This window comes from Artibeus jamaicensis, unplaced genomic scaffold (assembly GCF_021234435.1).
Source record: "Artibeus jamaicensis isolate MK-2021 breed Jamaican fruit bat unplaced genomic scaffold, CSHL_Jam_final contig_391, whole genome shotgun sequence".
NCBI lineage: Eukaryota > Metazoa > Chordata > Mammalia > Chiroptera > Phyllostomidae > Artibeus > Artibeus jamaicensis.
In genome coordinates this window covers 8,951,212-8,962,635 of record NW_026521814.1, presented here as the reverse complement: position 1 = coordinate 8,962,635, position 11,424 = coordinate 8,951,212, and the positions used below count along the sequence as shown (strand labels likewise).

Here is an 11,424-nt window from a genome sequence, read left to right as displayed (position 1 = left end):
CCATTTCTCCTTCGCTAGGCGGCCGAGTTCCCCTTGCGGGTGCTCGGGATAATGCACCATGGATAACGACCGCTTCATTGATCACTCATGCCCTCAGTTTCTCTTCTGTTAACCCAGAGGGTCAGACTGAATGGTTTTTAACTTCTCTGCCAACTCCCATGTGCTAAATTCTATTTCTAAAAATTCTGGTCGAGGAGATTTATCAGGTTGTAGAGAGCTCCTTTAGCTTTAAGGGTTCTGGGAACTTTGGAAATACGCCATAGTCACCATCAACCTAGCTTCATTTTTTCATTCACTAAGGTTCCCCCCCCCCAAAGTACCCCAATTAATGATTAGACCTGGAGGCAGAAGGGCCTGATAAAATTGTGGAGCTCTTCACATTTATGTAACAAGTTTCCCTGGTCCTGGTATCTCCCAGGAGTTTTCCATAATTCCAATGTCAGAAATCAACTATTTTTCAAAGAAACTTTACCAAATCATATTCTGGTTTGAGAAACAGCCCCAAGAATCACCTTAAGCAATAAAGATTTGGTGGAGAAGAGTGATGCCTATGGTGAAACCAGAGGAAGTGAAGTTTGGCCTCTATAGAGCAGCCCTAGGGTTCTGCACTTCTCTCCTAGTGGGTTCTAAAGGGTTCTAGTTGTAAAGGGTTATTTTAGCACCCCAGGGGCCTGAATCAACTGTGCTCGCATTTTGGAAGTGTCATCATTACATTTCTGCAGCATGAGTGTCCATGTATTTTTCATTCTTAGTGGTGTATATAGGTGCCCTGTGATAATTAGTTGGTAATCATCCAATGACACTAAAAAATCAAACTGCTCAATCGGCTGAGTATACCTCTTAAGAAAACAGATGTTGTTGAAGTCAGTGTTCTACTTCATGGGGAAAATTCCACTAACATATAAAATGTGATTTATGATTCAAAAATGTCAATCTGTGTGCATTAAAAACAAAAGAGGACAATTGTATAATTGTATAACATGCACATAAAAATCACTAAGATTATTCTTCTCATTGGCAGCTAGAAGACTTTTCAACTGAGTTTCTTAGTTGGGTGAGGATTTTAGCCAAGTGGCCTAGACAGTCTTCATTTCCCCAGAGTAACTCGTGTTTTAAGTTCAAATTTGCTTATTTGCTATATATAGTCTTACACATTGTTAAACATGCAATTTCCTAAACCAGTGGTTCTCAAACTGTAGTGTGCATCAGAATCACTCATTAAAACACAGAACTTATTGAAACACAGATTGAGCCCTGGCTGGTGTAGCTCAGTGGATTGAGTGCAGGCTGCGAACCAAAGAGTCACCAGTATCTTGCATTTACAGAAACATCCCAGGTAATTTTCATGCACATAAGAGGTTGAGAGCCAATCCTTTGGCAGTGTGGGGCTAAAGGTTCTCTTGATGCTACTCCCTTCGATTCCCTGTCAGGGCACATGCCTGGGTTGCAGGCCAAGTCCCCAGTATAGGGCATGTGAGAGGCAACTACACATTGATGTTTTTCTTCCTTTCTTTCTCCTTCCCTTCCCCTCTGTCTAAATATAAATAAATAAATGATTTTTTTAAAAAAGAAAAAAAAACACAGATTGCTGAGTCCCATTCCCAGGGTTTAGTAACTTGGAATTGGACCTGAGAATTTTCATTTCTAACAAGTGCCCAGGTGATGCTAAGGCTGCTGGTCTGGGGACCACATTGGCTGGATCTCAGCTGCATGTAAAAACCAAATTGAATTCTGACTGCTGCAGGTAAAGTTTGTGGGTGATTGTTTTTGAAAGCAGACGACCCATTTATGGTATAAAATAGTTTATCACTGTTTTACCTGAAGCACTTTCTCTTTCCTTGTGCTTTAACCGGAATTTTGTTCATCACTTTTTAGTTAGGCGTTGTATTACATTAACTGGTACGCATGTCTACCTCCTTTACCACGGCCAACTCTTTGAAGGACTGTGTTCACTTTTGAATCCTCATTGTACTTGACATCTTACAGATATCAAATCATTGTTTGGTCAATTAAATTTAGTTATGTGCACGTGCTTTGAATTTGCTTTGTACCTAGTTTTCTACATCTAATAATTGTAACTAACAAGTACTAAATTACTAAGTATACAGTTCACATCTTCTTAATTGTGCATCTCGACTTGACTGACTTTGAGGGTGTGGGAAAAGAACGGTTACCTTAAACTTAACTAGGCTGGAGTTTGTAAATCTAAATAAGTCTATTTAATTATTGCAAAGTTATCTATTCTTTTCAATCCTGTCACCTTACTGTGAAATTTCCCTACATAGAAACAGGATGTGGGGTGTGCATTAACAGTTCAGCACTTACAAAGACTGACACACCCAGAGTGCTATCTCTAGAAGCTAATGCTAAGATCATGTGACTAAATTCTGATATTACTTGCAGGGAGGTTCACTGATTTATTTCCAAATTACCTTTGCTCCTCTTTAATACTTTTAATTATTTAAGAATAAACTATTTTAAAAAAACTAGCTTTCTAAAATCCGATGCCAGAATGCCAGGAATATTCATACTATTGTTGCTGTTTTAGTAAGTATAAGAAAATGTACTTGAATTTTGATTTACAGCTTTGGAAGAAACCATAAAGGTCATCCAAGTCCAAACACCTTCCCTCAGTTAAGGCCCACACCTCCCTACACTGGTAACACCTACCCTCACCTTTGGTTTTAAAAATCCACATTAAGCTGGGGTGAGGGAGGGGGCACTTTCCTTCCCAGGGGTCCATTCCAATTTCCAAAAGTGCTCAAACCTTTCCCTTCAACTTCTACGCAGAGGCTCTATTTAAACTCCTTTATGAATAGCCTATCTAAACAGCACACTCCAAGTGGCTGTTATTCCTCATGGTCATGGTATTCCCCCAAGATCGGTTGTCCTTTTTCACTACTTCTAGACCTCTTTACTACAGAAGCCAGGGAGCAGCTACAGCTCCCAGCTCCCAGCTGCTCAGGGTGCACAGTCTTGCTGTGGCCAAGCCTGAATGTTGATTGATGGAGGGAGTTCTTTCTCCTTAGAAAACTTAGCAACTTTCTACTCCAGACCCAGGCTCAGTACAAACAAAATGTTACTACAACAACTTCTTGGTTGTTATCTGCAATGCTATTGAAAGATGACATGGACTTTATCAGGTTCTAACAGGAGAAGAAAAGCTTTCAGAGAAAAAGAGATCGCCATCAGATATAATAACCTTATTAAGGAATAAAAATAGCTAAATGTTTATAGGTCTTCGTTCACACTGCCTTCCTGAAAACTTTGGCTCAATACAGGGCTATGTTTATAGGTTAGGTCATCTATTTTGGGGGGTATGCTTTTTATGAATTAAGTGTATCCAACTTGAGATTCCTTGAAACCATAATATTTTATCTATCATATTTTAAAAGTTTACTGTCAATTTTGACAGGGATATTTTTCTCACTGATGTTCACAAACCCACAGTAGACACCAGTCATGTATATACTATAAATAAAATGTGACTCGAATCTACAAACAGAACTATACATTCAATTAACTCACATGTAAAATTTGGACGAAGGAATGTCAATGTCTGTTAAAAATACAACAGATTTCAAATAACTAGAGTTTAGAATCCTGTCAAATTCTGCATAATAGGGAGCAAAATCAAATATGGGCATAAATATATCAAGCAAGGAAGAGAGAAATGTAACACAAAATGAGGTTCCATGGTAGTGATATAGAGAAGACATTTGGCATCCATAAGTCAAGAGACAGACAGAATGCAAAAAAAGAAAACAGTACGCAAAATATAAGAATAAAACTCCCAAAGACAGAAAGAAGAGAAAGAAGCTTTCATGGTTCCTTATGTAGAGTTTTAGGAAATTGCCACCAAATACTTTTCAAATTAGAACACATTTTCCAAACTGTAAGCATAAATGGGAACTTAGCTTTGATACTTGCCTTGTAAATTGGATGAAATTAAGCAGAGAGCCAGATGTTTTCCACCCGTGTTTCAGATTATGCTACACACAAAATAATTAGAAAGCACCCATGTGACTGAACCATTTAACTTTATATTTAAAAATCAGGTGATATCTAGCTACTGCCCTAGACTTAAAAATTTTTAGTATATTTTTGATGTCAGAAGTTTGACAGGTGATAAAAAAATAGAGTTTTGCTGTAAAACAAACTTTCATTTTATAATACAGATTGAATGTCCATAATGGTGAAACAACTTTCTGTAAATTGAAAGCTTCATGTTTTTAATATATCAAGTTAGGAACTAAATTGTTTCCCCTGAATTGAATTTTGATATTAGACAACCAAAATATCTAATATTAGGCATTGTGTAGGAACTACTGCACTTCACATGCTAGCACTGAATTATGAATTAAGTGTCAAATACCCCACTGGTAGTCTGCTTCAGCATAATCACTAAAGACATGAAAGGCAAAGTATGTAAAGACTAGAAAGATAAATCATCAAAATGTCAGCAGGAAAATGTCTAGTATGTCAATCATCATGTGCAAATCTTTAACTGGTAATAAGATGTAAGAGTAAACCCTGGAACTATCAAAAAAGTTGAAAAATTATAGATTCTTCAAAAATAATCAAGGAAGGAGTTTCTTGACACAAAGACCTTTATGCAAAAAAGTGTTGAGCCTGAACAGCACCAGAGGAAAATGTATTCGGTACAGATGTTGAATGCCGCATTAATCAGATTACCATTACAGTGGCCCAATAATGAAACATGCCCTTTTGGGCATTAATCTAAAACGTATCTCTTTATTAACATACATCTATCTGGGCTTTCCCCTCAGTTTATCAAACTGCTGGCACACACACTCATTTCAAACCTGCCGTCGGTGTCCAATTTTGGATGTCCCCTCCATCATGCCAACCAAAGGGAGGTAATGGTAACAGAATGTTAGCATATCCTGCCTTGAGTGCCCCTCAGTCTGAGACGTTAGAAAACCTTCATTACATTTACTGGGGGGTCGAATAGAATTCCACAGCAGACAATTTCCCAGTGAGATATTTACCTCGACTGGTCCATATTTAATGTGTTATGCTGATGTGAGTGAAGTGGTTTACAACTTTAGCGCTCTGAACAACTTAGTAGGTGTTTATGGAATTGGATGGCATAGCTCCGGGCCTAGCAACATTCTGTGAAATTCTCGCAGCAGAATCAAAGTAAGAGGAAACAAAGAATTTGCTGCTTTAAACTGATTACGTAAAACCCCAGAGTATTAGCATAGAAACATAATGCAAACTGGGGTGAAAAACTGCCTTTTCTGTAAACATTGTTTCAGAAAGGTTTCTGCCATAAGCATGTTCAAGATTAATTTTTTAAAATTGGTATGTCTTGATTGACTTACAGCAAAAAAAATTATCACAATATATACAATATAGTGGTAAGATTTAAGCCCTAATCGAAACTAGAAAAGACTAATATAATAGTGAATAATCTACTGGTATTTTCTTTAACAAAATTTACTTTCATTCATTACCAGAACTGCTACAAATTAGTGGTCAGCCAAAGGTAAATTTGCACAATTTTCCCTTGAGAAAAGCAGAAAACTATGGAGTGTCGACAAGTTCAGAAACACACAATCCAAATTACCTAAATAATTGATAACTCAGTTTCTCCATGTTTCTAAATTCCTGGCAAAAAATGGCTGTTTGTCAATTGAGTGTTAAATTTTAAATAATCACATCACACTAATGAAAGAATTTTCTAAATTATGACACTTCATGTATTATTGTCATGCTATTAAAACAGTTGCTTAGAAATGTAACATGCCTATTGACATTTAAGGCCATTGGCAACATATTTTCTTCAATTAGTTTTTAAAATTTAATGGCACTGGGTGCTGGGGTCTTTAAGTAAAGCTTGGATACAGGTGGCAGCTTAAACTGTCTTTTCTGAGGTGGGCAAAACTCCAAATATAAATTTTAGTCTACATTTAATAATAATTTGCTTTTGAACTTCATTAATTTTTCTGCTACATGTGCTTAAATCCATCATTTATGCACACAATTTCTTGCATAGATTTATTTCAAAATAATTTGCAGTTTTATGAAACAAAGCATGCAGCAGCAGCTTACATCTTAACAGCTTATATAATCTAATACATGCTGCACACTCACAATTGTATTTCTGAGCAAATACTAGCTTCTTTTTTCAGGACAAGTAGGAAATACTCTCCTACACGTGGACAACAATATCACGTCATGGCGGCTTTCTGGCTTCCACTTGGATGACGGCGTAAACTTTTCCCCCTAAAGTAACTGGAGCACAGATTTTGCATTGGAGCAGCAGGAACAGTCATCTATGCAAAACTTGTTTGGAGACTGCGTTTACCACACTTCTCTATATGTACAGGCTCAATTAAGAGAAAATCTAATGAAGTTATGTCATCAAATGACTGTATTCTACTTTTAAAATTAAATATAGCATATTTTTAGATACATTCCATATATTTTACTTGATTTCTTCTAACAATCACCAAGTTATAGTTACAAGGAAAACTATCTTCAGTGCCTCACCTATTTGGATACTAAATTTTATACATTTATGTATTTTTCTCTTAATAACTACAGAGTTGAATTTGTAAGGAAACCATCTTCAACACTTCATCTGTTTAACTACTAAGTGTTCATAGCTGTCAATCATAGCTAGTAGACTCATTTCAAAATTGTCATTTTTCTTTCTCTGCCAAGGGCATTCTCCTTCTCATGTAAAGATAACTTCAGCTTCTCTGAGTCTCTAACAAGGATTCGTCTGTCCCTGTCTGCCAAACAAACCTCTTCTGGCTCTGGAGTTGATCCCAGAACATGGTTCAGGTGTGAGAGTTTATGCAACTCTTCATAGAAATAATTCTCAAGAATCTTTATTAAGATTGCACATGCAAATGTGTATTAATGTTACCCTCTAGCATGAACCATGAAGACTCACAGTCTCATTTGTCATTAAATAGATCAAAATCTCTCATGAGAGTAACTGGGTCTAAGGTATATTTCCACAATAATTCTAACATTCATTTACTACTTTGTCCCAAGTTAATAGAATAAAAATGCTGTTTCTTAGGAGTATAACAGTAATTTTAATCTCAATTATGTTGATGTTTGTGCTTTACTTAATATTCTGTCTCAAGTACAACCCTCACAGCTTTTAAGAATTTACCCTTCACTTTGACTTCAGACAGAAGGCAAGGTGACAGCAATTTGTAAACTGAAATCACATTTCTACTACCATGAGATTATTCAGTTCCACTGAAATTTGGCATTAACAATGTTAGCTTAACATATTAACAAAAATTTGGGACGTTTCTGTTCTTTGCTAATTCTAAATCTTAAGACTTAGAATTAATCATAAGATTAAGGTTTCAGTTTCAAGTTTAAAAACTCAAATATCAGAAAACATCAATGAGCCAGTTGAGTTGAGCCATTTGGAAAAACACTTGTAAACTTTAAAACCTCAAATTCTAGAGTCAAGAGAAACCTAGATGAGTATTCCTGACCCCTCCCTGAGGAAATCGTAGTCTACTTCAGTGATTAAAATAATAATAATAATAATAATAATAATATCCCAAGATACAAACTGGAACTAAACTTACAGGCCTAGACAAAAGTCCCTAAGTGGCTGTTGTGCAACAAGACTTAAGATTTGCAAGCAAAATGATTAAGACAAAAACAAGCAAGACAGCGTTGTATACTGTGATGGGGCGGAAGTGCAGGAATGATGCCTTTTTCCTGGGCAGAGACCAACCTGAACAAGGACTCTCAGCTTCTCTGTAACTCTCCCAAATCTCCTCCGTGAATTGATCCTGGAGTCGTTAGGACCTCTCCAGACACCAGCATTCCCAGCTGCCAGGAGGAAGCGAAGCTCGAGTGTGACCTCGGTCTCTGGAGTAGCAACAAATGGAAAGCCACGGGGAATTCGCCAGATAAAAAGAACATGTGTTGTATGTGCAGCAACTTTCAAACTTCTCAGAGAAGCCCAGCAGTTTCCGGTCAAGTCCTAAGGCCACCCAAGAGACTCCTAGTGTGATCGAAAAATTTTGTCCTACCTTTTGTCCTACCACAAAACGGACCCTGCCATACCTATGTCCTCCATCCATGCACCCAACACGCTTCCCCAGCACCTTCCACCAAAGAAGCCTCCAGGAAGCTCCAAATTCCTGGTGAAATCTGACCGCTTTGTAAAGCCTCCCGGAAGAATAAAAGATCAAATGAGACCAGCTCAGCGGGGTCTTCCAGAGGTGACCCCGGAGTTAAGAGTTAACGTATTTATTTTCACGCTGCAACTGCTGATTGCTTTACATAGACATTTCATGCTGTAGCTCTGCATGGAGCTGAGGACAAAAGTTAACATTTTTATTAATGTTGTAGTTATTATAATTATTCTTTAACAAAGCTATTATTAAATAACCTGTACAAAGTCCGGTCCTGTCCTAACAAAAAACCCAGCACTATTTCAACTCTGCCAAGGTTCTTCCGCTTTAATTCAGCAGCCTTTCTTATATACAAGGTCAGCCCGAGGTGGTCCCCAAAACTGTAGGTCTCCCAAAGGTCAGCCCAAGGTGGTCCCCAAAACTGTAGATCTCCCAGACGGTGGGAATGGGTTCAGAGTTTGAAACCACCCTTCCGCAGAGCTCCCATCCCTACCTCCCCTGCTCCTCCTGGGCACAGGGTCCCTGTCCACGGGCCAGGCCAGGGAAACGGGATCCTGGCATCGCTTTGAGAGGCAGACAGCAGGAAGGGGCAAGTGCATCTCTTGGGTCTCCCCTCTTTCCCGAGGCGGGAAAGGCCTACAGTTGCTCCCGGGTAGGCTCACAGGTCTCGCGCGTCCTCCCGCTTGACCCCAGCCTCAGCGACTTTGAGCTTCTTATTTTGGTGCGTCTTGACGTGTTTGGCGAGATGGTCGCTACGCATGAAGCGCTTCCCGCACTCCGGGCAGGAGAAGCGTTTCTCGCCAGTGTGAGTCCGCAGGTGCCGTTGCAACTCATCAGAGCGCGTGAAGCTTTTACCGCAGAAGAGCCAATTGCAAACGAAGGGCCGCTCGCCCGTGTGCCAGCGCAGGTGCGCCTTCAGGTGCGACGTCTTGCCGTACACCTTGCCGCAGCCCGGCACGTGGCACACGTGCTGCTTCTTCTTGCCCGGCTCTGCCTCCGGGGCACCGCCTGCCGCCTGGCAGTTGGGGCAGCGGCAGCGGCGGCACCTCCTGGCCGTGGCCGCCAGGGGGGCCTTGGTCTGCAGCAACGCCGCTATCTGGCTCTGGTACTGCGCAAAGTCCGACGGGCCCAACACCAGGCCTCGTTGCAGGGCTGCAGCAGCAGCAGCGGCGGCAGCGGCCGCTGACGCAGGGAAGCGGGGCGCGTGGGGTCCACCGCCACAGGCGCCGGACAGGCTGCCCCCCGGAACCCCGGAGGTCCCCGGACCGGAGCCCGCCTGCGGGATACTCCACCATGGGAGGTCCTCAGGGGCCGGGTTGGGGGACAGCTGGCGGCACGTGGGAGGCGGTGGGGGTGGCGGTGGGGGCAGCAAGTTGGAGTAGCCGGGCGGCAGCGCGGCCTGGGCCGCGTAGGGAACGTAGGCAGGCGCGCAGCTGGCGGGCAGCGCGGCCATACTGGAGGGCAGCATCTTGACCGGAGAGAACTCGTAGGGGTACGAGGGGTCAGCAGGGGGGGTGAGCGGCAGCTCGTGCGCCGCCCCGAAGGACGGCTGTAGGTGCGTTTTCTGCGGCGTCAGTCCCAGGCTGGGGTGTGGGGGCGGCAGTGCGCCCGGCGAGTGCGCTGGCATGTCGGTGGTCCACGGGTGAAAAAGCCTGGAGGGTGAGCCCAGCGTTGAGTCGTAGGGCACCTGCAGGAAGTCCGGGGGCGCCGCAGCGCCTGGCTGGCCGATGCGGCTACAGGTGGCGGCTAGCAGCGCCAGGGGTGAGTGCTTGCCCAGGTCCGGGGAGGCGCTGGGGGTGCGGTCCTGCATGGGCGGCGGCAGGGGAGGGCGGAGAAGAGACAAAAGGTTAACGCTCGGAGCACGGTCTCAGGGCCAGCCCGCTACCCCCACGCCAGCTATTATACCGCCGCCCCTCCCCCGCCCTGCTGCCCCTCCCCCGCACCCCACGCCCGCACCCACCAGTCCCTGGAAACTTTTGGTGCCTGCGCTACCTGCACAAGGAGCTCAGGAGCGCTTCCGGCTAAAGTGCTGCACTTGGTTCAAAGACACGCTGCCCGGTCTTAGAGGAACCAGGCACAAACTAGGAGGGAAGAGGGGTCCAAGAGGCGACTCCTGGCTCCATGGTCAAAAAGGGCCTGAAAACAGCCACAGCCGGACGGACTGCCCAAAGCCACCCCCCCTCATCTTTTAAGCTCTGTTTCCACGTTACTCTCCGGCTCCTCCCCCACCCACCCCAAGCTGAAATCAGCAGTAGGGCCCAGCTGGGTGAGCTCGGGCCTTGTTTTCAGCCAGACACACCCCGTACCACCCCAGGACCCGCGCGTTCCTCCCCCAAAGGCCTCACTTTTGACACTATGGTTAGGTGTGAAGTTGGTGTGGGCACCCCTAAGTCCCACTTCTGCAGCATTCATCGAACAAGGCTCTCTTTGAGATTTAGGGTTCAGAGAGTACCGGGAGAGATCGAGACAGGTCCTGTTTCCCTTCCATGTTTCCCTTGCCCCCTCTGAGCCCAGCCCTGACCTGGAGAAATGCCTGCAGCGAGTCGTTCCGGAGGACAGCAACGGCGGTCATGGCTACAGTCTGCGGGCAGTTGGCTGCAGACCAGGGCGCAGCGGAGGCATGGAGACCAGAAGGCGAGGACGGACAGCCGCCCAGAGTCCGTAGCCGGCACCAGATCCGCGAGCTGGGGCCGTCCCCGCCCGCGCCCCTCACTGTACCCCGCTCGCTCGCCCTGCGCGAGGTCTGAGCGCTTCAGGATCACCTCCAAGAATTTGATAAGGACTTTGCTGGGCCGCCAGCCAGTCAGAGGGAAGATTTACGGCTTTGAAGTTTGCCGCTACCCAATCATCAAAGAATAGCGGCTCTTTCAGAAGCGAAAGCAAATCCTTTGAATCCACAAAGCTCCTATGGTGTGTTTGTTGGTCTGGATAAAAGAACTGATTATTAGGGGGGATGGGAAGGGAGGAGATAAAGGCGGGACAATTAATGAAGTAATCACTATGTGGGAAATGTATATACACAAATAATTGGATTTTCCTGATCAAAGGGGGCCTTGCCGCCTGGAGACCGGTGCTTGGTTGCTTGAGACACTCTATCCCCCTCCCCCATCCCCTTGCAATTAAAGATTTGCACTGAGGCAGCGCCCAAAGTGACAAAGTGTCTTTGTTATCTCCAGAGAAATCTGTCTTCGCCTTCCAAGCGTGGACTTCGAGACGGAGATGAGGGTAATTCTCCCCTCCCCGGTACTTACACACCCCATACCGGAACAGCCTGTGC

The 11,424-nt window shown here is 43.8% G+C and overlaps 1 protein-coding gene across 1 annotated transcript; it reads right to left on the bottom strand.

Annotated features, from left to right (window-relative positions):
* Window positions 1–8,276: 8,276 nt before the first annotated feature.
* On the bottom strand, window positions 8,277–10,880 carry SP5 (Sp5 transcription factor). The gene is made up of 2 exons (XM_037139455.2): window positions 10,669–10,880; window positions 8,277–9,951 (listed from the first exon to the last, which is right to left on the bottom strand). The coding sequence occupies exons 1-2, from the start codon at window positions 10,717–10,719 to the stop codon at window positions 8,806–8,808; spliced, it is 1,197 nt and encodes a 398-aa protein (XP_036995350.1). The 5' UTR covers window positions 10,720–10,880; the 3' UTR covers window positions 8,277–8,805.
* Between the last annotated feature and the right edge of the window lie 544 nt (window positions 10,881–11,424).

Bases quoted from the DNA above. Each gene is read 5' to 3' on its own strand.
- SP5 (XM_037139455.2), bottom strand. From the start codon at position 10,719: ATGACCGCCGTTGCTGTCCTCCGGAACGACTCGCTGCAGGCATTTCTC. The intron at 9,952-10,668 runs GTCAGGGCTGGG...CCGCCCATGCAG, and splicing joins CGCTGCAGGCATTTCTCCAG to GACCGCACCCCCAGCGCCTC.